Source organism: Lathyrus oleraceus, chromosome 1, assembly GCF_024323335.1.
Source record: "Lathyrus oleraceus cultivar Zhongwan6 chromosome 1, CAAS_Psat_ZW6_1.0, whole genome shotgun sequence".
Lineage (NCBI taxonomy): Eukaryota > Viridiplantae > Streptophyta > Magnoliopsida > Fabales > Fabaceae > Lathyrus > Lathyrus oleraceus.
The window spans coordinates 48572244-48599594 of record NC_066579.1 but is presented as its reverse complement, the minus strand read 5'-3'; the positions used below and the strand labels follow the sequence as shown (position 1 = coordinate 48599594).

Below are 27351 nucleotides of genomic sequence, written 5' to 3'. Positions count from 1 at the left end.
ATAAAAAAATAAGTAGGTCCCTAAAATTTGGGGCCCTGTTCTACAGCTGCACCAGGAAATGGTCGGCTCTGATTACAGAATGAAGTGTTATTGAAAACTACAAATGTATGTCTATATATATGCAATCAAGGACCAAATCCAAAACATACAAATTTATATTTTACCTTCGACACAACAACTATATGTTGTATTCGACTCTATCGAATACAATTGACTCTTATTACTTCGACTAACTACTTCTACAAGGTTGAATACTAGTTTTTTTTACAAAACATCGAATGATAACTTCAAAGAGAGTTTCATTCTAAATTTATTTCATAATCAAGGTGATCCATGTTGACTATGTTAGTCTTGTTGTCACATTAGCCACATAGATCATTTTGGATAGATCGGATCTCCTCGAGTGTATCCATAATGGGTCACATAAAGGTACAAACTTTTGTACCTTCTTAAAAGTGGGATCCCTATATCTCACACATGATCATTAAATTTGAATATATTCTCAAGATAAAAAATGAATTTTAATATTAGATTTTGAACTTATTTTTCTAAAAAAAATATTTTATAATACTCAAAAAATATTTACAAAAATAATTTAAATAGGTTGATAAAATATTATAGACTAAAATTATTTGCATGATAATTTTATAAAATCTAAAATATGATTTTTTATAATGATAATTAAAATAAAACTTGATAATTTTGAAAGGAAAAAAATATTTAATTTAAAATTATAATATTCTTTTACTTTTTAAAATGATATAATAGATTGTCAATATCATGTCTAACTATGAGTCTACGAGACTTTGCAAAGTCAAAGACAGTTTAGAAAAATAAAATTGAAAAAGAAAACCTTTTACAAACTTATGGAGTAAGTGCATCAGATTCCATGTTTTATTTCTACTTCATTATGCATTCAAGTGATTTAGTGGAAAATTATTTATAATTACAGTTTTGCCATTAATGAAAACTATCATTTTTCTCCGTGTTTTTCATTTCAAAGTAAGTACAGAAATGCAGAATTGAAAAATGAAAATATGTTTAACCTGTTTTTGCTTTTTACTTTTAAAAACAATAAAAATAAAAAGTGTTTTTAAAAACAATTTTTTAAAATATTGTAATCAAACAGATTTTTAATTTTATAATTTTTGAAAATAAAAAAACTGTTTTTAAAAATTAAATCAAACAGGTCCTTAATTCTCTATGTTTCTTTTAAAATATGTTTTTTATTTTATTTTTTTATAGTTTTAATTTTTAAAGTTTAAAATAGTATTAATTGTACTTTTGTTAAAATTATTTCTAATTATTTATATAAAAAAGTTAAATAAATTAATAAATAGTCAAAAATATTATAATTAAAAAGACAATTAATATTTGAAAAAAAATTATTACTTTTCTTTTACATATAATTTTTTTTGAAAACACCTTATCTTTCTAATCTTTATTATAAAAAAATATTTTTTAAATATGTTAAAATTAAATATCTATAATTTAATATAATTTAGATGCATTCATTATTTAATGAATTTATTAGAAACTGTGTATTAAATTGTGTATTAAATTTATTAGAAACTTATAATTAATAATTTTATTTATTTTTTTAATACAAATTTTCTATTTGTGAGTTTCTTAACATATGCTCTTGGACACAAGTTAGCATTACCCTTATTTAATATATGTGATCCCTATATACTTCAGATGCATTGATTATTCAATGTATGTGATCCATATATTATTTAATGTATGTGATCCATATATAATTTAGATGCATTAATTATTTAATGAGATGATAATTTTATGGGTGTTGAAATATAAATTGATTTAAATAAAGACGGAAAATCAATCTCTAAAACCGAATATTATTTGTTATGTTTGATATAGTTAAGTGAAAATTGTTTTTTAGATTATTTTAACATTTTTATTATTTCTTCCTATCCTCACTGAGTGAATTATTTAAAATAAAATAGTATTCTAAAATGAATGATCTATATTACTTTATAATGTACATTCACCAATTTTATCATCTAATTAATATTACTTTTGTCTTTCCTAATATTTCAATAAAAATTTCATTCTGTTTTCTAAGTTTTTTAATATGTATAAAATGATGAAATGTGTTATTCATTGTAAGACGGAAAGAATACTATAATACTCTATCCGTTTCTTTTTTTAAGTATTATTTTTTGATTTTTTACGGATAATAAAAAAATTAAAATATTTTCTTTTTGTATAATAATTATTTTAAAATATTTAAAATATATATATATATTTAATACTATCTTAAAATTAACGAGTCACAATTAAAAAAAATAAATTTTTTCAATAAAATGATCCTTTTTGGGAGTATATTGTATGAATTTATTGATGATTGATAAAGTGAGATGTGACATTCGTTGAAGAAGAAAAAGTGCGTCATGACAAAGACAAATCCAAACGAAATTGATAACCGATTCTCCCTATAATTGATGGACATTTCTAGATGAAACATTGTATTTGTCTGGTTCATATCAATCTTAAACTTCTCACCTTCCAAAAATGTTCTCGAACTCCACGTGTCATCCTTATATAACTCCTTCATTCCAACGTTTTCCCTCTCACATTATCCCATGTGCCACAACCCCCTCTAACCAATCATCATCATCATCATCATCATTCTCATTCTCATCAAAAAATCATTCAACATTAACCTCTAAACACCACCACCTTCAAACACATTCATCATCTTCTCTTTAATTTCAATTCTTCTTCACATTCAACAAAATTATCTTTTCACCTTCTACTATATTTGGTAAACACAACCGCCTTCAAACTCATTTTACCATCATAACAAGCCAAAAATAAAACTTCTTTTTTTCTTTCTTCCTTCATTTTTTTTAAGTTTTGGAAGAAGAAATACCAAAAGGGTGATTGAATCCGTAAGAAAAAAATGGCTACCGAAGCGTTTGTGTTAAAAGGAAGCGCCTTGTTGTTATCGATAAGAGCGTTGAAGAGTTTTTTCATGTTGGTATCGGCTATTGTAATGCTACTTTTTTTACCATTTAGAGGAAGAAGAAGGGTATCACCTGTTGAAAAAGAGGACAAGAATCAGAATCATGACTGTTGTCATCATCACCGGAAAGGCGCAGTGGTTCGTGTTCCGGCAAAGATTGTGCCGTGGAAGAGTGGTGCTGGTGTGGTTGCAGTTAAGGTGTTTGATTATTTGATGAGAAGGGAAATGGCTATAAAAAGACTTTTGGAGGATGGTGATGAGAAATGTATGAGGGAATATTGGCTTTTTAGAACCAAAAGGGGTGATACTATTTTCACACAATGTTGGACCCCTGTTTCTGTTAGGATTAGGTATGTTAATAGTTTATAGATTTCGATTCTTCAATATTCATTGTTCGCGAGCTGATTATGGTTGTTGCAGTGAATTAACCACAATGGCTAATATTTTAGTACTTTGTGCAGGGGACTTGTTATTCTTATGCATGGTCTTAATGAACACAGTGGTAGATATAGTAATTATGCAAAGAAGCTGAACGCTAATGGCTACAAAGTTTATGGGATGGATTGGATTGGTAAGTAAGAGCCTAATATAATTTATGAGTTTGTATTATCTCTGAGGAATGGTAATAGATATTTCACCTTATCATTCATCAATTTGGTTTTTAGGTATTTTTGTTTGTCAATTAGGGTATATAACATTTTCATATCTTTGTCCTTGTCCTAACATAAGGAAGATTTTATAAATTTTAATGATGTACTTTACATTTTGCATGATTGTGTGATTGCGTCACATTTACATTATTTTATAGGGTGCACCGGAGTTTACAATGTGCACACACTATGTGCATTAACCAATTATGATATACAAGTGGTTTGTGTTTTTCTTTAATTAAGAATAGAGAATGTACTTGTGATAATCCTGCTCACGTATGTGGGTGCAAGAGGGTTCCAACCCGAATTGTTTGGTTGAAACGTGGGGATAGGGAGACTTGGTCCTCCTTCTTCAGAGAAAGCGCGATTTCCTCTCTAAAGTTATGGCAATGATTGATTTTTCTTCGTGATAGTACCTTCAGCTGAACCTACATGGTATTGGGCCGGACCACCCACACCCATAGGTGAAATGGTATGAGTCGGGTGCACTCGCGTGCTCTCCACGTGAGGTAGCCCTAACTTTCCTTACGCTCTCCTATGTTATTCTGGTGCCGAATATGAAATGGGCCGGTCTCTTTCAGGCCCAATCGAAGTTATCCTATCCAAAGAAGTACTTGAGATATTGGTCGAAATTTTTCTTGAAAATTCCTTAGATTAAATGAAGTACCTATTTGATTAATATAAATTTGCAAAAGTCACTTGTTTTGTATAATTCAATACTAAATTATTTATTCATAACCTATAAGAGCATTTTCTATGAAGCACTAATACCTATGTGGGTGTCATGTCTATGTAACACTAGGCACACCATCAATTTATAACCAATATTAATTTGTAGAAATAGAAGTGATTGAATATAAATACATACCTTAGTGTGATGTCTATGTAACACTAGCACACCATCAATTCAAACGCACACAGATAGTGACACGTAGGCATCTACATGTATCAGTATTGTGTTGTGCAGAACCATGGATGTCTTTAATCTAAAGTATCATCTCTTTTGTATAATTCATTTCTAAATCATTTATTCATAATCTATATAAACATTTTTTATGAGCAATAAAAGTGATTGAATGTAATCACATGTGTACCACTAGACACGTCTTTTGAAGTGTTGATGTTATATTATTGAGTATTTTCCTTAGAGGGGAACTTCCCTTGAAACTATGCATACTTTTTAAAGTCGGGTTGAATTGATTTACTTGAGTTTATTTATTTGTATCTATGCATGTAAGATTGTTAAACAATTTATGACATGTCTATAAACTATCTTCAGCTTATTTCTCTAAAAAACAGGTTTTATGGGAACAATTTTGACATTATTTTATCATTTACTATACAAATACTTTATCCATAAACATTTATATTCCAAGTCTTTACAGAAGTAGTTTATGCAAACAGTGAGGAAATATGAAAACAAAACTTCTTTTGCCAAACTCTATGTCATCCTTTGCTTACATGATACTACCATTGAATACTTATGGAAAACAATGATTTCTTCATTTTGTTTATTAGTTAAGTGACCATCATCTTCAGCATGCATCTAGTTTGGATGTTGCTCCTGTATATAAGTAAGCTTATCATCTGTGTGTATTGTGTCCGAGTCATACGCTTAAGATTCAAATGGAGTCTAGATTAGCAATTGAATACTATCTTAAATTAATGAGTCTTACAGAGATAAGTGTTCTTTGACTTTTAAGATTTGAAAGTTTTGTGTGTCTCTTTCGAGGTTTATGTGTTCTTTTGCTGAAAGCATGTGTAGATGCTTTTCTTATTGCATTGAAGGAACATCAAATTGACCTAGTTGACCTACCTAGATGCCTCCAAGATTAGGATTCGGAATGACATTGATTGTGCATTTTCTTTTGTTACTCAAGTGATTGTTTTGAAAAACTAGATGACTACTTTGCTTGTGACTTGGTTTTACAGAGACACAAGATGATTTTGAATGAGTTGATTGATTTTGTAAAATTGATTATACCTAAAAGTGAGTTGAATGTGACGTGGTTTATGTTTTTATATCATGTAAATGTGAGCTGAACAATAAATCAATTATAGTGGTAAAAGCTTGAAATTATAGATTCAAGTTAGAAATGATTCTGGAGGCCAAATCAATTATACTCGGCCAACATTTAAACATGTCAAAATTAATTCTACGCTTCTAGAATCAATTTCACCTTCTCCAAAAAACCATATTTTGGTTCCAAATATAACAATATATAAGGTTAGGTGTTGCATATAAATCTTTTGTAAAAACTTGTATGTTAGAGTGTGGTTCATTCACTTCTGATTTCTCAGTTTTGGTATTAGGTCAAATCTGATTTTGTTTTACTGATGTGTACTCACTCACCTTTTAGGTCATGGTGGAAGTGATGGACTGCATGGTTATGTACATTCTCTTGATGATGCAGTGTCTGATTTGGTATGTTGATGAATCTTCAAGTTTTGTTGAATAATATATAACTATGGTCCTATTTGGATCGACTTGTTTTATGAGCCTGCTTGAGAGGGTTTATAAAAGCCTCTAAAACACTCACGCCTGGTCTTCCACAACGACACGATGATGGCATATGTGTGATTGCATTTAATTAATTAATTTTTAAATTTATTAACCAATTTGATGTTTCATTGTTAATATCATGTTTGTGTTTGTCACTTTTTAATGTATATAATGTCAAACTATCAGAATGTCCCGGAAGGAAAAAACTTGTGACATGTAGTTATTTTCATAAGCTCTTCAGAATAACTTATGAAAATAGCTATATCTTATACAAAACAGTTAACTTTTATTTTATCTTATACTAAAGAAATAATTTATACATAAGCACTCATGAGATAAGTGCTTAATTAAGATATTTATTCAAACAATCCCTAAAAGGGATTGCAATTTATGTCTAAGTTTGTATGGTATGTTGCTCTTTGAATTATCATTTTTCTGATAAATACTATTTTAAACTTTTTTATAAACAGAAAGTATTTATCGAGAAGGTTAAAACTGAAAATCCTGGCCTTCCATGTTTCTGCTATGGACACTCAACAGGTGCAGCAATTACTCTTAAGGTACATATAAGATTCTTGAAACTTGCTTGTAAGCAAAAAAGCTCAAGAACAATTTGAGCACTCAATATTCACTTCTATATATATATTGTAGGCACTTCTTGATCCAAAGGTTGAAGCTTGCATAGCTGGTGCTACATTCACATCACCTGCAGTTGGAGTTGAATCTTCTCATCCAATTTTGGAGGTAAGCATAATCTGCCATTCTGTCCAATTTTTTATTTAAGGCTATGTTTGCATGGTCGGTTAACTATGGTTTAAGTGTGATAAATCAAATAGGGGTTCTGTCAGGTATAACCATGACAGATATTTTGTGAGACCCTTTTTAGTCACGGTTTAAACTACTCAAATTTTTAGTCCTGCGTAGTAGTCCGCTTTCATAGACGGTCCTCTCCGAAAAAATTATTTTGATCATTTGAACTATAAGTTAGCAGTTTGTTTTTGTTAAGTTTATGTATATCATCAATATTCATGTTTATATTTTGTTTTATAGGTACTGGCTCCAATACTATCATTTTTGCTGCCAAGATTTCCATGTAATGCTGCATACAAGAAAGGTTTGCCAGTTTCTCGAGACCCAGAGGCGGTTATCGCGAAATATACAGACCCGTTAGTATGCACTGGATCGCTTAGAATACGAACTGGGTACGAGATTCTTCGAATTACAGGTTGCTTGCAACGAAACCTAAGAAAATTGAGAGTTCCATTTCTTGTTCTACACGGCACTTGTGATTCTGTGACCGATCCTACTGCTTCACAAAAACTATATGAAGAAGCTTCTTCAAATGACAAAAGTATCAAATTGTATGAAGGATTCTCACATGATTTACTCTTTGAACCAGAAAAAGAGGATATCACTAAAGATCTAATTCAATGGTTCAACAGTAGAGTGTGAAGTTAGTTTTGAAAATACATTATCCGACCCAACTCTGACCATACCAAGTACCAAGAAGTGTGAAATTAGTTAAAGCACTGAGAAAAAATGGTGTCGAGTTTTCTACCAAAGAAAATGTTGAAGAGCCAGCATTTCTCCATTGGCTGTATATAAGAGACAATGTAGTTAAAGCAATGTACTTCTGAGACATTTTTGTTTTGCTCAAAACTATAGCATAATTTGTATCCATTTAGTTAGCCAATATATTTCTTGTTATCCTCAATTTAGTTAGCCAATATATTTCTTGTTATCCTCAATTGCTGCATATTTTGGTGTTTGTTTTTGTCACAATGTGGGTGAATGTAAAGTACTTTGTGTTTGTTTGAATTGATAGCGAATTCTGTGGGTGAATGTTAAGTACTTTGTGTTTGCTTGAATTGATAGCGAATTTAACGAACCATGATGAATAAGAGTGAATGCAATGAAATATTATTTATCAGCGATACAATGTGACAGTTATAAAGTAATTTATTCGTAAGGATTTGATGTGATAACAAAACTAAACAAATAAACAGCTAATATCTGACTTGTAGAAACTTTTCATTCTCAGTGAAAGCCAAATCCACTATATACAAACACCAATATGTGAAAAGCGTTTGAACTTCAATTGTGCCAATAAAAATTGGTCAGTACTCAGTACCAAGCAATAAGAACTTTTTCCCTTTGGAGAACTCAGTTTAGTACAAAATGGTACCTTGAGTCAACATAGCTTTCAACATCCCAAAGAAAAGTACCAAAGGTAACAGCTTCTAAAACAAGTCTTTTCAAACCACCAATGCTAATTTTGATGATTTCATCTTTTGAAGAATTGATTTTTCCCTCTGGTGTTATAGCAATTTCTGGTCTTCCAAACAATGCTTCTGTATGGTTCTCGATAATGCTGACAGACTCTTTGGATCTAATTGTTGCATATCTTTGTAATGTCTCAATATCCAATGACATCATATAGGAGCGCAATCTAGACACTGTTATCTCTTGATTAAATGCACCCGAACCGATTCCACTGTCAGACCATGCAGGGACTTCGGGGTGGGGTGTAAATTGAGAAGGGACCTCAAAACCTGCTATTCTTGTATTGTCTTCCGTAGATCTGCTAATATTATTCTCTTCTGCTTCATCAGGTAGAATTTTTATTGTCTTCTCCAGCTGGAACCTTTGGACAACACGCTTAAGAAAGTATCCGTACATTACTGATGCTGCGTAGACCTGTCCTACCCTGAGTTTGCTGATCTGAGCTACGGATGTCGAATCGCCTAATCGATTACCAAGAAGGAGAGCCAAGTGGCTTTGGATCATTTCATAGGCTTCAGGCGAGTGAAGCTGCTCAAGCTTTCCATCTTCGCTAGACCATGAATCAACTTGACCGGAAGGATGTGGCTCTAAGGAGGGTACTAAAGAAACATCAGCATCCATAAATTTCTGTACGACCAATGTGTACAATATTTCTTCTATAGCTTTTCTTCTCTCTTTTTCTTTAACCTCAGCAATTCGTCTGTAAAAATTTGGAACAAGGTAAATGGTTAGCACCCTTTTTTTTATAAAGTATGTCTTAGTGCTTTATAACTATGAAAAAAAATTCAATAGGAAACGGCTAGAAACAAAAACCATTATGAATATTCTTGCCTTGTGAGAATAAAACCATCCATCAATACTAATGTTTTTCTACTAATATAGGGTGTTTTTTATGGATTCAAACTAAATACAATTGAATCAGCAAATACACAGAATAAAATATAGCAGATCTATTTCACAAGAAAATTCAGCACTTCACAAAGAGTAACTTAATTTCACTGATTACATAATGTGCATTTCATAAGACTAGAAACAGATGGTATTTCTCCACCAAAAGGTTATGTAAAACAATTTGATGAGATTTTGAATGTACCTGAAATGCAAACTTTATATCGGAGACAAGTATATCACTTAACAGTGTATTACATATAAAAGCAAGGATTGCACAATTTCTTGTTTCATAATAATTACTATGCAATGCACTTAACAGTGTTGTCAAATATCGTCCATGACAGGATATCGCTGGCGAACTGTGGCCAAACTTGTGAAGGGTGGTGGCGCCACGGCGCCTTACATCAGACACGTCGGCGCCATAAGTCAGCCGTATGTTGTATTTTGGCTCTCTGCCATGGTCCGCTGTCGATAACATTGACGCACAAGGCTTAAATAGTTTTTCATTGAAACAAACTTATGTGAACTTCTAAGTCTATTATCTATCTATATTGATAGATTATTCATCAGAGGAATTCTACAGCTTTTACTTTGAAAAAGAATATCCATAGTCCATTTCCTTATCATGTAATTCTGTTAGTATGATTTTATAAAGTTCCTTAAAGTAATTTATAACTTAACCACATTGTCAGTCACTAAAAACATTATGTAGGTTTCCTGTTAGACTTATACTATACTTTTATCCATTAGGCATTATTTTCATTTACGTTACAAATTTACAATCCACTCCATGGAACAATATAGAGTGGATTGTAAATAAAAAAAGTAAACAAGCCCAATTAATGCATCTATCAATTAAAGACAATTTATCTAAATTTTCCTGATAAGCAAGAAAGTAGCTTTCCCAGATTTATGAACAATTTATGGTGCTAAAAAGAAAAATATCAGATATAATCCAGTATAAATCAAACCTGTACAAAACTAAGTCAGTTCTTGAAGCAGAAGGCTTTTCCTTTTGTTTATCACCATCACGATCAGTTTGGAATATCTCTAGCTGCCGCTCTACTGCAGCAGACATCAGATGTGGGTGACAAACCAAAATCTGAGAGAGAAACTGTCCGATCGGAGACTCCAGCTTCAGTGGGGCAATATTAGAGCTTGATCCAGATGACTCCGCAGAGGATGATGTGGCTCTAACTACAAAACCCCTTCTACTTCCAACAGAGAGCTTCCTCCCGTGGCCTTGCTTAGAGACAGGTACAGAAGTATTCAGCTACCAACCACCAAAAACAGTCAGCAAGCATACAAACAATCCCTCAAATCTTGTGTATTAAAACAAGCTAATTCAGTGAAAGCACAACAAACACCCCACGTGTTTATCAAGCCAATAACACCAAGCAAAAAAAATACAATATAGAACCGGTGTCAATCATCAAATGTTCACAGGAAAACCAAAAATATCTCAAAGTATCAAATGCCAAATTGACATTAATCCCTTAGATTCAAATGCATCTCTGACTTTACTAATTTAATATCATCAAGGTTTTGTGATGAAGAAAACTCACACTGTTGCAACACCTATAGCAACGGAAATCACGAAAGTCTTTACGCGACCAGAACACCGATATTTAAAACCTTGGATATCATTATAATCCATGCAAATATCACTGGATGAATGAATCTAAACAACATTTTTACTAATTTCATGGATTATTTGATATACAGTCCTATAATTTTAGGCATCAAAATGGGTATTTACTCATTCATTTCCATTCAAACCATTAATTTCTACAGAAATTCATCAAACTCTGTTCCCATCAACAACAACAAACAGAAAATGCAATCGTCGCAACCACAAATCAAAATCTAAAACAAAAGAAAAAACAAAATCAAAGTGATTCAATACCTTGCAGGAGAACGGTAAATTGGAACGGAAAAGCGATACGGTAGATCTTCCGGCGAATATTGACGGCTTAGACAGACGGGAGGATGAAGGAAGAACAGTTGCCGTTAAGCTTAACGTTGTTCGCGTCGCTTCCATTTTCGACTGTGAAAAAAGCAACGAGCGTTGAATGAACGAAGAAGACGAAAATGGAAGAAATGTGCGATTTGAAGCATACCTTGGGGAAATAGCAGAGATAATATATGAACGATGAAACCCTAGAGAGAGAAAGTGATGGAGTTTTTAGAGAGAGAAAGCTGAAACGGTGTCACAGTAACAGTCGAGGGAATAAAATAAAACAAAAATCCAAAATAATGGTCGGAACTTATTACATTATTTTAATTTTATACCAAAAGTGCTTTATAGTTTAATTAAAAATTTGTAAAGCAACTTTGTAATTGAATTTTCTTGTATCATTATTAACTAAGTTATAAGACTATTTTATTACAATAAATATGTTTTTGGCGTCCTTAAATATTTCTCACAATAATTTTTGTAATGTTTTTCGTTTTGTTAGAAAATTTTTTCCAACAGTTGACAAAATTTTGACATTTTAGCAAATGAACAAATGGCCACGATGAATTTTCTTGGACTAAATTATTTTATAATTATAATTAGTATTTAATTTTAATTTTGAATAATTTCTAAAAGGGAAAAATGATAATTGAATAGGAGAAATCCTAATTTATTAGGTCGTCACTCTACTTTACAAAAAATTTCTCTCAAAATAATATTGTTGATCAAATTTTCTTTCTCAACTCTATTGATAATGCTCGAAGTTTCTAAGACCAGGTCAAAGCATTGTCCAAGTCGAAGTCTCTTATTTTAAAAGTTGTTTTTGGGTGTGATCTTTCAAGTAGTTGAGGGCATTGAAAGCTGGTGGTTATGTTCTCATTGAGACATTAAGAAACAATCAATTACACGTCTTTAGTCAGGTTAGTCCCACATTTTTATCTCAGAGTTTAATATTGACGTTGTGAAACTCTGGTGGAAACACATTGGTGGTAGTTTGAAAGAAGATCCAAAACCCTTTAGGGATGATGGGAGTGCAACTCAACTATTTGTGTTTCATTGAATTTGAGTGTTATAAATGAGTATGATTATATTGAGTTGTGTTACATTTTTTTTTAAAACCGACAAAAAGAATCATAAAAAATATATATTTTATTTGAAACACAACTCGCGAACCCAACTCACCCCAACCCATTAATGAACGGTTTGGTTCGGGTCGGTTTTGACAATAAAATTGCAGGTTAGACGATTGATCCAACCCATTGAATTTTGAACGGGTTGGGTAATGGGTTAGGCCAAACCCGATCCAACTCAACCCACGTACACTAATAGATATATGATCTAAAGTAGTTAAATTTAATGCATTCAAACCACTAGAAGTTGTGAAAGTATCTCCAAATAGGCAAAGTAGCGATGATCATGTAAGTTGTGTTATGGTAAATAGTGTGCTATAATAAGTTTAGTGTATTTCTCATTTTAGCAACTATTACTTATTATAACAGGTCAACAGTATAACAGAAAAAAAGGGAAAAAAATCAATGATGTTCCACTTTACAAAAAAAAAGCTATAGACTTATGATGCTCAAAATAGAGACATGGTAGGCATTGGAAAATATGCTGAAAATTCAATTGTGATTCCCGAAGAAATATCGTGCCAAGTAGTAGTGCTAGGATAATGAAAAATTGGGGTAAAATTTGGAAGGCTTATCTCAACGAATATTATGTTTGAGACATTTTAAAATTAGTGATATTTTGATGACAACTTGTCAGTCAAGAAAGTTTTATTTGTATTATCATGAATACTGATATGCAAGGCCATAATGATGTATTTTGTCTATGTATTGTTAGGATTAGTTATCGTTGTATCACTTGTACTTTCAAAATTTGTTTTCACTCTCGTGAATGGATTAATGTTGTATGAAAATGTTACAAAATTTGTGGTTTGTACTATCATGTTGTATGTCAATGTTTTAAATTATGGCAAATAATGGAGAAAAAAAATTAGACCAAATTGTGGCAAAAATTAGGACAAACTATGGCAAAATTAAGTCAAACTAAGACAAAAATTAGGCAAAATAGGCCAAACTATGGCAATAATTATGCCACAAATAAGCCAAACTATGTTAGAATTTCAACAACAAATTTTCTATCCAATAGTGGAAACAGTGCAGTGTGCAAATAATTAGTGTCAAGTATTTTTTTGTCAACATAAACAATACAAAAGGGTGCAAATTTCAGACATTGACAAAGAACAATGACAATATATTGTCAAGATTAAAACAACTAATCACCAATATTTCATTTACAAAAATTGTCATTACATTTTTTAATGCAGTTCAAATTTATACTCATTAACAACATTCTGTTACATTAACATTCTGAAGTACAAGCTCCTTTAACAATTGCACTTCATTACAAAGTAGATGTTAAACATAAATGAAAGTACAAAAGATAACAAATTGATGTAATAGAAATCAAATTTCAGAGACTACATCCATCTAAGTATGTCGTACCTTCTAAAATAGGTATCTTTAAAAAATTCCTTTGTTGTTAGGTTTATTTTTGCAATGGTAGGACATCATACGAGTATAACACCCAGTCAATCTTCCATGTTAGCTTTTTACATATGAAAAAGACATGGAAACGAGTTTGATTCGTCGTGATTTAGAATAGGATATTGAAACAAGTTTGGTTCGTCTTGGTGAGATGTTAGGCTGAGATGAAACAAATATGTGATTCGCCTTGTTTGAAGTTTGTGTGTCTACACAGAAAATTCGGGGAGAGAAAGTGACTTAGGGTAAAACACAATATTGAGAACATAACCTTTAAAACAAATATTGACTCAATCAATAAAAGAAATATTTTTCAATATATTTGGATTCCATGCGGACAAATTTTAATCTGAAAAAACTAACGTGGTCATCTATTAATCTGAAGTTGTTAATCTGGAGTGTCAAAATTTAGTCAGTTATCCCACGACAACTTTCACTAGAGAAATTTAACAAAATAGATCGAAAATGTAAAGGAAAATATTCCGAGAATCATTGTTTAAAGAAAATTTTGGGAGGAATTAAAATTAAGTTATGGAATATTTAGGAGTAACATATTTAACTCTATTTTATTTTTACGTTAATTATATTTAAAATATTATAATATAGATAATTAATATAAAACTTTTAAATAACTTTTAAATTTTAATTTAGTATTTATAATTTGGAATCTAGACTATATATTTAATTTTTAGTAAATATTTTCATAAAATATTTATTAACAATTATAAAAAATATGGGACATAATTGATAAAAATAATAATTAATATAGATAAATTTAAGAAAAATCTTATAATAAAAAGAGAAAATACTAAAGTAATTGTATATTTATATATTTATGAATGTAGATAGTAATATAAGTACAGTTTTATGTGTGAAAATATAAAGACATCCAAAATTAAGAATCAAAATAGTATACATTGTTTTATTTTATTATTAAAAAAATAGAATATATTAACTACCTGTGTGTACTCCACGTTCTTATGCACCACTATTATATAATTCAGCTTATTACATAAAGTCGTTTTTTACGGCAAAAATTAATTTTCTAGTAAGCAGCCTTAACATAGTTCATTTTTGTTTGTCATAAATTTTGCTTGACATATCTCTTATATGATTATTATAATATTTTTTGTGATTTATGTTTTTAAAAAAATAGTGTGTTTTTCAATTATTTGAACAATTTTAAATTATCAGAATGTAGTTATTTGCATTCTACGTATTATATAGCTTTAGAATGTAGTTATTTGCATCAACAATGTAAATTTATTTGAACAATAAAAATAAATTTTGCATGCGGAATGAAATTCAATTAATCATTTTATATAATTATTTTAATCAATTTTACATTTTTTTTAACTTAACTAAAATCCTTGCATATATGCATAAAAGAACAATTCAATGTAAGAATTTAATCATGTAATTTTAAGAGGGAAGTTTTATTTTGTTAGAACTCATTGTTATTTTAATTAATAATAATTTTTTATTTTGTAATTTATTTAGATTTTAAAATAAAAAATCTTACATTTCAAATCTTAAAAGATCCCGTCACAATTCGTAAATAATCATGTGAAAAAAAAGTTAAATTTAAAATTATTGTTTAAAAAATAAATATGTTATATAACTGGAAAATACATTAAAAGTTCTTTTAAACGGAAAATAGTTTAGTTAGTTTTTAGACTTAAATGTTAATTCAAAAATTAGTTTCTTTATTTTTAAGAGGTTAAAGGTAGTGCACTGTCAGTGTAAAGAAATATTACACTGATATTCAATCAAAATATTTTAAATTGCCAAAGCATAACAGTACTTTAAAAATGAAAGTGTGATGTGGCGGGATACATGAGTCTCATTGGTTGACAGTGTAAAAATATTTTACACTGTCAGTGCATATTCCTTTTTCTCTATTTTTAAATATATTATTTTAGTACCAACTTTATTATAAGTTTAAACTTATTTTTATAAGTAGAATTTGATTAAAAAGTTTAAATGATGTGACAAATAACATGATGACATAATGAATACATATTATATTATGAAATCACGTGGTCAAACAATACATATGTGTTTGTATCGTCCTGAATGATGAGACCATAAGTCCCTCAGGCGAGATGTTACATATCTTATTTGTATCGCCCTGATGGACGACAAGGATCTTCGCCATAAAGGCATTGCCACAAGAGGCGACAGGGATCTTTGCCATGAAGTACAACATAAAAATATTGCCTTAAAGGATGTCAAGGATCTTTTCCATGAAGTCCAGCATAAAAACATTGTCTCAAAGGGCGAAAAAGATCTTTGCCATGAAGTCCAACATTAAAACATTGCCTCAAAGGGCAGAAATGATCTTCACCATGAAGTCTAGCATAAAAACACTGCCTTAAAGGGTGGCAATGATCTTCGCCATAAAGTGAAACATAAAAACATTGCCTCAAAGGGTGGCAAAGATCTTCACCATGAAGTCCAACATAAAGACATTGTCTCAAAGGGAGGCAAGGATCTTCGCCATGAAGTCCAACATAAAAACACTTAGAAAAATATTCCCATTGGTCATAAATAATCGAGAAATTGTTCACAGAATCATAATCACGATATTTATTAAGAAATTACAAATAATGTAATTGTAATAATATTTAAGATGAATAGTGTTCTAAGTTCTGGGAAAAAGAGCGACTCTTCCAACTTCTGCAACTTGTACGCCCCATGAGGGAGCTTATGGAATATGCGTTATGGCCCCCTCTCAGTTAGGTGTAGTTTTCCCTGCTATGCGGGTAGAACCATTTATTTTAATACCATGTTGCATTCTCACATGTCTCTTCGCTTGACTTTAGAGTTATATCTTTTGACGGTTATATGCTTATAGGCGAATTCTCGAACATGGGCGACTTTCTTAATTCATCGACCAGGTTCGTCGCACATTCTGATCCGACTTTGTTTACTTATTGATTAAATTGGGATCGCCACCACGAGGGCGTGTAAATCTCCACACGCAACATGGCGTCCGCTCAATATATCATGTCAAAGGAATTATCCATGGTAGTGGAATAGGGGGTGGTGTGGTATGACCACAATAGCTCATGGAGAAATTCTGCCCATATACCATTGGCATCATCAAGTTCTTCTTGAGTCCCATCAGAATTACTTTGTTTGCTGATTTTGCCTGCCCATTAGCTCGTGGGTGTACAACAGATACGAACTTTGTCTGCACTCATAAATCTCTGTAAAAGTTAGTGATCATAGCACTGGCGAACTGAGTTCTATTGTCGGAGACAATAGCTTCAGGGAGTCCATATCTGCACATAACTTTCTACCAATAAAAATGACACACTCTTTCAGTTGTGGTTTTAGCAATAACTTTCGCCTTTATCCATTTGGTGAAATAATCAACTTCTACTATCAAGAATTTCAGTTGGCCTTGCGCCAGGAGGAAGATATCTAGGATGTCTACGCCCCCACTGGTAAAAAGGTCGGGGTGAAGTCATCGAATAGAGAAGTTCAGTTGAGGTGTGATTAAGGTCAATATGTCTTTGCCACTGGTCTCACTTTTTGACAAAAGAGATTCTATCTTTTATCAAAGTAGGCCAATAATATCTCGCCTTTAACAACTTATGGGTGAAGGATTTCCCGCCAATATGACTGTTGCAAGCTCTTTTGTGTACTTCTGCAAGTACAAGGACAATTTCATGCTCGCCTAGTCACCGTAGCATGGCCAAAGCTCTTCCCATTTTATAAAGCTTTCTCGAGAGAAGAGTGTACTTAGCAGTCTGCTTTTGAATTCTCCTTGATATCCCTTCGTCTAGTGGAAGTTCGTCCGCCTGCAGATAACACAGTATGGGCGACATCAACTAGACTCATGGATAACTTCCAGGAAGTATACTTTGCTCAACTCGATGCTGGGGGAGGCGGGAGTCTCATGGATTACTGTTTTGTTAAATTATGTTTTCTTCGAGGTAACAGGCTTGGATAAAAGGTATGTTTTGAAGTTCTGTTAGCTTGGAACATGCTTTATTTCAAAGAAGTAGAACTAGAGGATATACTTTGTACCTTTTGCAGATATTTTATTAGTCGGGGCTCTTTTGTCTGGTACTTCCCAAAAACTTGGTTGGCGACTAATTGGGAGACACTTTTGGCCTTCAGTATGGAGGCTCCCATCTCTAAGGCGAGGACCATGCCATTAATTAGGGCCTCATACTCTGCCTGATTGTTGCTGGTGGTGAACTTGAACTTCAGTGCTTGCTCATTGAGTATGTCACCAAGTCCCTCCAAAAATATCTAAGCACCAATTCCTTCCTTGTTCGAGGCGCCGTCTACAGATATCGCCCACTCCAGGAGCGTATCCTCGTTTACAAGCGAGCTAAATTCTTCCATGCAATCTGCCATAGCTTGTGACTTGATGTTTCCCCATGGGACATACTGGATGTCATATTTTGAGAGCTTCACCACCTAAGATACCATTCTTCCTGCTAAATATAGCTTCTTCAAGACTTGACGAACATGATAGTGTGTTTTAAAAAAGATCTTGTGAACCTAAAAGTAAGGTCTCAACTTCCTTGCCATGACAAAGACGAATAATAATAGCATCTCAATCTTCTAATAACGTGTTTCAGCGCCTATGAACACCTTGCTCACAAAATACACAGGTCTTTCCGCTTTGTCTGTCTCCTGGACAAGGACTGAGCTCATCGCCTGATCTGTGACTGAGATATAGAGGAGTAGTGGGGACTCCTCCCTCAAGAGAGTAAGAATGAAGGGCGAAGCGATGAAGTATTTTAATTTTAATAAGACTCTTTGCACTCAGAAGTCTATTTGAATATCTCTTTCTTCTTCAGAGAGGAAAACAAAAGGAAAGTCTTGTCATCTACGCATGAGAGGAAGTGAGATGGGGTGGCAATGAGACCTGTAAGCTGTGGCACGTCCTTGACATTGATGGGGCTTCTCATGTTGACGAGTGCTTGGCATTTATTTGTATTGATGTCAATGCCTCTACTGGTCAACGTAAGCCCTAGAAATCTTCCATCCTGAACCCCAAAAGAGCATTAGGCGGGATTCAGGCGCATATCGTATTTCCTGAGTGACCGCAAGACATCCTCTGAATCTTCAACATGATTATGCCCTTCGATAGTTCTTACTATCATGTCGTTGACGTAGACCTCTAGGTTTCACCATATCTAATGGGCGAACACATCGTCCATGAGTCGCTGGTAGGTGGCTCCAACGTTCTTGAGGCTAAAAGGCATGACATTGTAGTGGTAGTTTCCATGATTTCACATGAAGGCTTTTTGGAAGCGTCTAGAGGGTCCATCCAAATCTGGTTATACCCTGAGTATGTGTCCATGAAACTCAACGTGTGGTATCCTAAATACCCATTGTTAAGGCGATCGATGTTTGATAGTGGGTACATGTCCTTTGGATAGGCTGCATTCAGATTTGTGAAGTCTACGCACATGCATAATCTATTGTTAGCTTTCTATACTAGTACAATGTTGGCTAGCTAGGTAGAGTATTTTGTTTCTATAATGAACCTGACGTCAGATAGTTTTCATACTTTTTCATTAATGGAAACCCTCTTCTCCTTGCCAACTTTTCGTTTCCTCTACAACACTATTTTGGCAGAAGGGTGGATGGCAAGGCGATGGCTCACCACTTTGGTGTCAATCTCGAGCATATCAGAGGGGCCTCGGACGAACAGATCGACATTTATACTGAGTTGACCAACTAGTTCACATTCTTCTTCCTTGGTAAGTGAAGTATTATATTTGTCACCTAATGGGCAAAATGGCCTATTTGGATCTCCTTTAAGTCCTTCGTGGGTGTGATCCTTTCCGCTCCGTGCCCAATCCAGGATCCCAGCAGTCGAGGCCAACATTTGGAACTTTTGAAGGAGGGGCCTCAACCAGTGCGAGCTATTCTCTCTCTATCGCCAGGCTGCTCAGGTAACACTTTTGAGCGATCTGTTGGTCTCCTCGGATTGTGCCGACTCGCCCTCCAGGTAGCGGGTACTTTAGTACTATGTATAGGGTGGAAATTATTGCCCCTAATGTGTTAATGTCAAGTCTCCCTATGATGATTTTATACAGTGACAAGGCATCCACAATGAGGTAGTTGGCGTCAATCTCCTTAGCATCTGCGGCCTCGCCACATGTGGTCTCCAAAGTTACATGAATCATCACGTGTTCTTGTTCTCCTGACAATCTTATTAACGAGCGACTGACATTTTGACATCGTTAGGATTAAGTTGCAGTTTTTGGAAAACGTCATAAAATAAGACGTCAGAAGAGCTACTAGGATCTATCAAGACTCGTTTGATATCCGAGTTGCCATAATGCATAGTGATGACCAATGGGTCATTATTGTAAGGGTTGACTCTGATGGAATCCTCATTGAAAAAGTGATGTTAGCCCTTGTTTCCCTTTGAGTTCCCCTACGTGAACAAGAAGATATTACATTTGTTACAAACACCTACATTGCGTATTTCTTTCGGGGGGAGCTGAAGCTACCTCTACCAGCGAAACTTCCGACTATGATGTTTATATTGAAGTGTAAATATTTGTCGGACATCTTCTGAGGAAAGATGGAAAGAGTAAGAATGAAAGGGGTGTGACCCATATTAGTTTTACTGGAGCCCCGCGGTGGGCGATATTGTATTGGTAAAAAAGTATAGGTGTGCATGTTACCTCGACAATGACATGGGTACTCAGAGACCTTAGTAAGTATATTATGTTGTATGTAACAGTGAGAAGTCTTGTATGGTTATGCATTAGAGTACTGCCTGCTAAGTCACTAGTGACTTTGAATATATTCACTTGGCATCCCTACATACCACATGTTAAGTCATTAGTAACTTTAGAACTAATGCATAATGTTATTGCAACATAAAATAACCTGATTTGAATGAGAATCCATATGATTTCTAGGTGTTATCTCTGTAATCATGATGTGGAAACTGCAAACCGCTTATTTCTTAGATGCAAGTACACTTTACTTTTTTTACATTAGATGAAGAGATTGTTTGCCATGAACATTCATAGAATTAGTTACGAAAACTTATTCAAACTAACAGGTAGAAGTTGAAGCTCTCAAATTAAGAATTTGATCATGAATCTTATCATAATAATTATTTGGAAACTTGACACACAAGAAATGATATCAGATTTCAAAATGGTAACATTGACTTTGATAAAAATATTTTTCACGTTAAAAAATTGGTTTATATGACATCTACTTATTTCAAGCGGTACATGTACTCTTCAATTCAAGAGTTTACAATTATTAAATGTTTTGACATCAAATATCGACCTCCTCCCACATCTAGAATCATACAAGTTAATTGGTATTTTCCTAGTCATATTTGGATTAAGTGCAATTCTGATGAATCTTCAAGAGAAAATCCTAAAATATCAACTTGTGGTCACATATTTAGGAATGATTTAGGAAGATTCATGAGAACTTTCTTAACCAACATTGAAGTTTGTACCTCCTTTGAAGCTGAATTGCATGAAATCTTTCTTGCTATCGAATATGTAAGAGAAAAAATTGAAGAAATCTTTGACTTAAAACTGACTCTAAGTCGACCATTTGTACATTTACTAATTTGAATATTATCCTGTGACATCTTTTAATTAAATAAAAAAATACTTTACACACTCAAAAAAATTTAGATTCAAGATATCTCACATTTTTAAAAAGAAAAGTGCATGTGTAGATAGATTAGGAATGCATGATTTTCTTGTTGATTATATCACTTAGTAGAATTAACTTTTTATTTGTGCTTTTAAAAGTATTTTGAGAGATAAGTCGGACATATCCAGCTATATTTTTGTTAATTTTTTATATGTCACTTCTTGCTTTTTATTTTAATTTTTAGTTTGGATCAATTGTCAAAGGTATTTTTTTTTACATTGTAGCAAGTCAATGATAATCTACATTTAAAATTTCTCATATAAATTGATAAAACAATTGTTATAATTTGTGGATTACATAGTCCTAAATTTATATAATACACACACAAATTTAAATAAGGAAATTAAATTGGAAACACTTCAACTCTTATAAAAGAGTCACACAAAACATAACTTTCTTGATTATCTTCATAATCATGTAATAAAAATAAAAATTATTCTCATATATACTTGAAGAAAATCATTGGTAGCAAAGCTTGCATAGCTAACATGCATATCTTTGTTATCTTATTATGCTTCACACTTCCATCCCCTGAACTAAATTCTGGCAAAGATGATGAATCAATTATATTTGGTTCATCTTCTGAAAGTGATGCTTTTTGCTTACTTGGTGAATCTTTTAGAGGCTCACACTTCATTCCAGTGAGACAATTATTTCTTGTGCTAAAATAATCAAATCATTGAGTTACATATAAATAAGAATTAATATAAACGAATTGGAGAGAGAGAGAGAAAAATAGAAAAACATTCATCTTACTCAATTTCAATGTTCTTATTCACCAAAGATGCAGGTATGGAACCATTGAACCTATTGTAAGACAAGTTCCTGCATGAATCAAGGAAAAATAAATCAATTTTACTATATGAGATTAAAACATGTTTTGGACTTTATTAAACAAAATTTTGAATTAAAATGAAACTTACAATGTCTTGAGATTAGGCAAAAGGCCTAGGAAATTAGGAATAGGTCCTTCTATAGTATTGTTTTGCAAATCACTACAACACAAAATTTGAAAAAAAATATATTACATAATTGAACTGAAGTTAAAATAATTGAATTATTATATTCGGTTAATGAACCGACCTATATTGTACAAATAGTTCTAGAACCGAACCGAAATATGAAAATGTAAAATGTTAAAAATTGAATAGTAATTAGGGTTTTGTGTTTTGTAAGTAAATATCTGACATTGTTTGAAGTGCAGTCATGGAACTGAAATCTGGAAGGGTTCCTTGTAGCTCATAATCACTCAAATACCTAGTTTATTAGACACATAAATATCAAGAAATTATTAGTAGCTATTATATAATATTTACATGATTTATAGGGTTTATATTAAAGTGATATCAATTTACTTACAATGCTATTACACGAGGTTTGGCATCAGAAGTACATTGAATCCAATCCCAATTATAAGGATATGGTAGACAAGGGTCTCCACTCCAATCCACAAGCACTTCAAATGCAAATTGTAGTTCTAACAAACCTTCCACTAATCTCATAAAATAAAACACAAAGCCAAAAATGTTATAAACTCTTAACTAAAGTGTTTATCAAAACAAGACCTTAATCACTTACCATCTTTACTATCTGTTCCTGCATTGAATGCATCACTTATTGTAAAAACTTCAAGAGCATTCAATATGGGAGGAAAAGTAGAAGAATCTGAAGCCCTTAGAATAAATGTAGTATTTGCCGAAGCTGTAACATTTGCAACATAAACTTCTTTCACACTTCCAAGAGGAGGAACAATAGGACTTAAAAATGGCTTATCATCAATATACATTTGAATTGATCTTTTTCCAAAAGCACTTTCCATCACTTCTGAGAAATAAGCATTTATATAAACAGGATGTTTATCTGTTGGAAGCCTGTTGATGAATTGTATGTATGCATCAGTGCTTGATGAAACAATTGCATTTTGTAGTGCGGATTTTGGTGGTTGATCTTCCGCGGTAGTAATGTCAATGTTTGATTCCTCACTTTTGACTTCGGAAAGAAGGATACCGTATGCTGGCGTCCATATTCGATCAAATATATCGTCTGGATACCTGACATGATATGATATGTTTATCAGCGCATCAACGATAATGTTAGATAATGTTAAATATGATTTTAAGTCTCAATATAGTAATTTAGAATACCTTATAGTTTGATTTCCACCAAAAGCATATCTCCATTGCAAAATCAAAGCATGATTAGAATCCACATGACTATACATTATAGGATCCAAACTTCTAACTTCAAGTGATGATATAAAAGGAAATTGTTTATCCTTTGTTTGAGCAACACATATACTGGTGAAATTTCCTTTAGTTACATAGATTGCTTCATAATTAACATAATAATAACTCGAAGTATTAACACTAGCCCAATAGTTACCATCAAATTGAAGTTCGAATACTGGTGGTGAAAATTTATTGTCATAATTTCCGTAATAAAAGCTTGCCCTAGCTAGAACTTTTTCACCTCTTGGAACTTTGATGGAGTAGCAATTTTTCTTTCTAGTTGAGAAGAATCTTAGAGTGCTTAATGGGCTAGAACCTAAATAAACCACTTGAGGTACTCCATTTTGAATGTAATCATAATCACCACTCCATTTTATGTTGTTTTCATCAATGAAAGATTTTGAGGATCCACAATTGATACTCACAAAGATTGTGAGAGAGGGTTTTGAGAATAATAGCAAGGAAATTGCTATGAGTAAAAGAAAAGTTGAAGGGCTTGTCATGGAGATGGTTATGAAGAGTTTTATGAAAAGAGATGTGATTAATTATAACTAAGTGTTGTTTTGTGTTTAGGATAAGCATGTTTTGGATATATATATAATGATGCTATTATAATTTATTGATTAATGATATGTGTGTAGTTGACTAGCCAGCAAATTAAGATTGTTTAGAAAAATTGTTTATTGTTTAATTGTTGATTGGGAAAGCACTCAAGGTATTTTTTTCTTAATTTATGTTGTGTAGTCCTATTTGACTTAGAATTATATATGTTGTCATTAATTAGTTGTGAACAACTTATAAGCATGTCCTTTTGTTTTTTTTATTTACATTATTTAATATTGTTGTTATATTTTAATATTTATATAAAATATTTTAAATTTAAAAACAATTGTTTGTTTTGGATAACTTTATACATAAATTTTTTAATTTTTTTCCGTCTAAATTAGATTAAAATTTTACCTTTTAAAAATAAATATACATTTCTATAATCTACATTTAAATGTTCCTACAATTATTTCAAGTAATCAGTAGTTATATTTGAATTTCTTTTTGTTATGTCATAAATTAAAATTAAAATTAAAATTTAAAATAACAGTGTTGCTAATAAGCAAATTTATATATAATAAAATATCCAACTAAAATTAATAACTATTACTCCTTATCTTATTTTTTTAATTTTTAATTTTTATCTTAAAGTTTTGGTTCTTTTAGAAAAAAATAATAATTATGTACAAAACTAAAACAGATTAAATCAAATGTCCAAAAATTAGGAACAATGACTAATAGTTATATTTAGAAGAGCTAAATGTGTTTGTGGTCCTCATAAATATCTTAAATTTTATTTTAGTCCTTCAAAATATTTTCTTCAAAGAATCGTCTTCTTAAAAAATTTCATCCACACTTTTGGTCCCTGATACTAAAACCAACACTAAAACCGTCGTTAATTTTGTCACTAACATTATAAAAATCGTTGCTAAGTTGCAAAATGAACCAAAAACGTGGATGCAAAATTTTAAAATTTTAAGAGAATCATTCTTTGAAGGAAATAATTTGAGAGACTAAAAACGAAAATTGAGATATTTAGGACCACAAACATATATAAACCCTATTTAGAATTGTATTAATATTATGGTACAAATAAGTTACATAGTTCATATTAAAAACTAGTAAAATACATGTGTTATAGCTCAGTTTCTGTCGGATTGATGTAGTGAACGTCGCAATATCTTATTAGTCATATCTAGTTTTTCAGTTGTGCAATTGTATTATAGATCAAAGACATTCACATAATTACAAATATAGCCTAATAATTTGTATCATCTATCATGCATTGGAAATATAGCTCAACATAATGAATGATGTATGTATCATCCTGAATTCAATTAGTTTATTCAATTGAATTTTGTTGCTTTATTTAATTATTTAAATGATTTAACATATTTTTTATTATTTATTTGGTGATAATATATATGTGGTGTTTGGGGGTTATTATAATTTAATTGTTTTATTTAATTAAAATAGTAAAATATTAACTAAAAATATAGACAATAAAAAATAGTGAGACTTGGGTAGAAAATGGAATTATGAGAAATTATGGTGTAAGTGGTGAGAAACAAAAGTCAGTTGGGTCAATGTGGAAGTAATAGTAAGCTGAAACTAGATTAAATAAATAGATTATGTGATGAGATTAGAGGAGCTTTAGAAAGTTTGAGCAGTACGTGAAAATTTGAGAAAATAGCTTTTGGAGGGCAAGAGCAAGGGTTTGAGGAAGAAAAAGAGGAAGTCATAACTAAAGTGTTTTTGCAGGAAATCTGAGGTAGAGAGAACTACTCAATTAAGGGTGCCAATTTCATTAAGGATAGTGAGAACTCCATAATCCTCCTTTAGATTTTCTCTCTTTTCCCCCAATTGATGATGCATATGTATATTTGATATAATATTGTGATGAATTTGTTTTAAATATTCATTGTGATAGGAAATTCATGTACTATATAATGTTAAGTTGATACATGATGAAAGTATGTGAAATCTGCAAATTGTTGTTGTTAATTGGTGTGTTTGAGTTTTTACGAGCATGATCTCATTTCATGATAAATTGGTGAAATTAAATGTGGACCTATGTGAAATTAACATGTCAATATGTTATAATTGATGTATGGTTCGTTTCTCATCGATTTGAGTGTTCTGAGTGTGAAATTGGAGCTTCGAATGAGCTCTAATGATAGAAAACGCGCTCCTACTTTATGCACAAGGGTCACCTACGTAACCGGCAACCCGTCAACACGTTTGGGAAGGATGACGCCTATCAATTGACTGATGGGAATATCATCAGGGTCTCTTGAGAGATGAAAAAAAGGTTGAATTGCGACATGTGGTATAAGAAGATGATGGGAAGGTCGTCATCTCCATGAAGACCGTCATGGTCTGGAAATAGACTGCCATGGTCTGTGCAGTCAGTTTTGACGCGTCGACTCAAATTTCAGTGTTGTGTTTTGAATCCAATATTTATTTGACATTGTTTTATTATCGAATGATTATATGATTAATTGTTGACGAATTGTGAGCTTGCATAAATGTTGATATGCATTATTGAATTAATGTTGGTGAAATTGTTGTTGATAAATTAATATTGTGCATAAATGATGTTATATGATGACAAATTAATGTTGTGATTTATGGATGTATGTTGTGGTTGTCATGTGTGTATAAATTGTACATTGGTGAGTAATAATTAATCATGATCATGTATGTTGTGTTAATGGTCTTATTTGGCATATAGTTGCATGTGTCATGCATCATGATGTACGAACTTCGGTCCAGTGGTGTGCTCTGGTCCAGTGGTGGGATTAGGAGCGAGTAATTGATGCCTATGGTGGGATCAGTGAAACATTATTGATTAAGTGGTGGAATCAATAATGATTTTGATATGCTCTGATCCATTTGTGGGACCGGGAGCGAGCAATTGACATCCGTATAATGAGAATGGTAAAGCCTTGTTGATTTAATGGTGGAATCGGTAATGGTTTGATGTGCTCTGGTCTATTGGTGGGATTGGAAGCGATTGGCAATATCAGTAACATACTTCTGATGTCCATTGTGTCGGTACCATATTTGCATGTAGAGTTG

The 27351-nt window shown here is 32.1% G+C and overlaps 3 protein-coding genes across 3 annotated transcripts; 1 reads left to right on the top strand and 2 right to left on the bottom strand.

Moving 5' to 3' along the window:
• The first annotated feature begins 2564 nt into the window (after window positions 1–2564).
• LOC127100471 (uncharacterized) lies at window positions 2565–7856 on the top strand. Its single transcript, XM_051037708.1, has 6 exons — window positions 2565–3339; window positions 3451–3560; window positions 6000–6064; window positions 6613–6702; window positions 6794–6886; window positions 7193–7856. Exons 1-6 carry the CDS (start codon window positions 2927–2929, stop codon window positions 7592–7594), a joined length of 1173 nt encoding a protein of 390 aa, XP_050893665.1. The 5' UTR covers window positions 2565–2926; the 3' UTR covers window positions 7595–7856.
• A 184-nt stretch (window positions 7857–8040) lies between these two features.
• Window positions 8041–11602, bottom strand: LOC127100403 (UV-B-induced protein At3g17800, chloroplastic). The gene is made up of 4 exons (XM_051037593.1): window positions 11437–11602; window positions 11223–11363; window positions 10288–10589; window positions 8041–9125 (listed from the first exon to the last, which is right to left on the bottom strand). The coding sequence occupies exons 2-4, from the start codon at window positions 11355–11357 to the stop codon at window positions 8306–8308; spliced, it is 1257 nt and encodes a 418-aa protein (XP_050893550.1). The 5' UTR covers window positions 11358–11363; window positions 11437–11602; the 3' UTR covers window positions 8041–8305.
• A 10333-nt stretch (window positions 11603–21935) lies between these two features.
• On the bottom strand, window positions 21936–24227 carry LOC127090771 (uncharacterized protein At1g24485). Its single transcript, XM_051029413.1, has 7 exons — window positions 23641–24227; window positions 23075–23547; window positions 22856–22988; window positions 22685–22753; window positions 22420–22491; window positions 22253–22321; window positions 21936–22158 (listed from the first exon to the last, which is right to left on the bottom strand). The coding sequence occupies exons 1-7, from the start codon at window positions 24225–24227 to the stop codon at window positions 21936–21938; spliced, it is 1626 nt and encodes a 541-aa protein (XP_050885370.1).
• Window positions 24228–27351: the final 3124 nt, after the last annotated feature.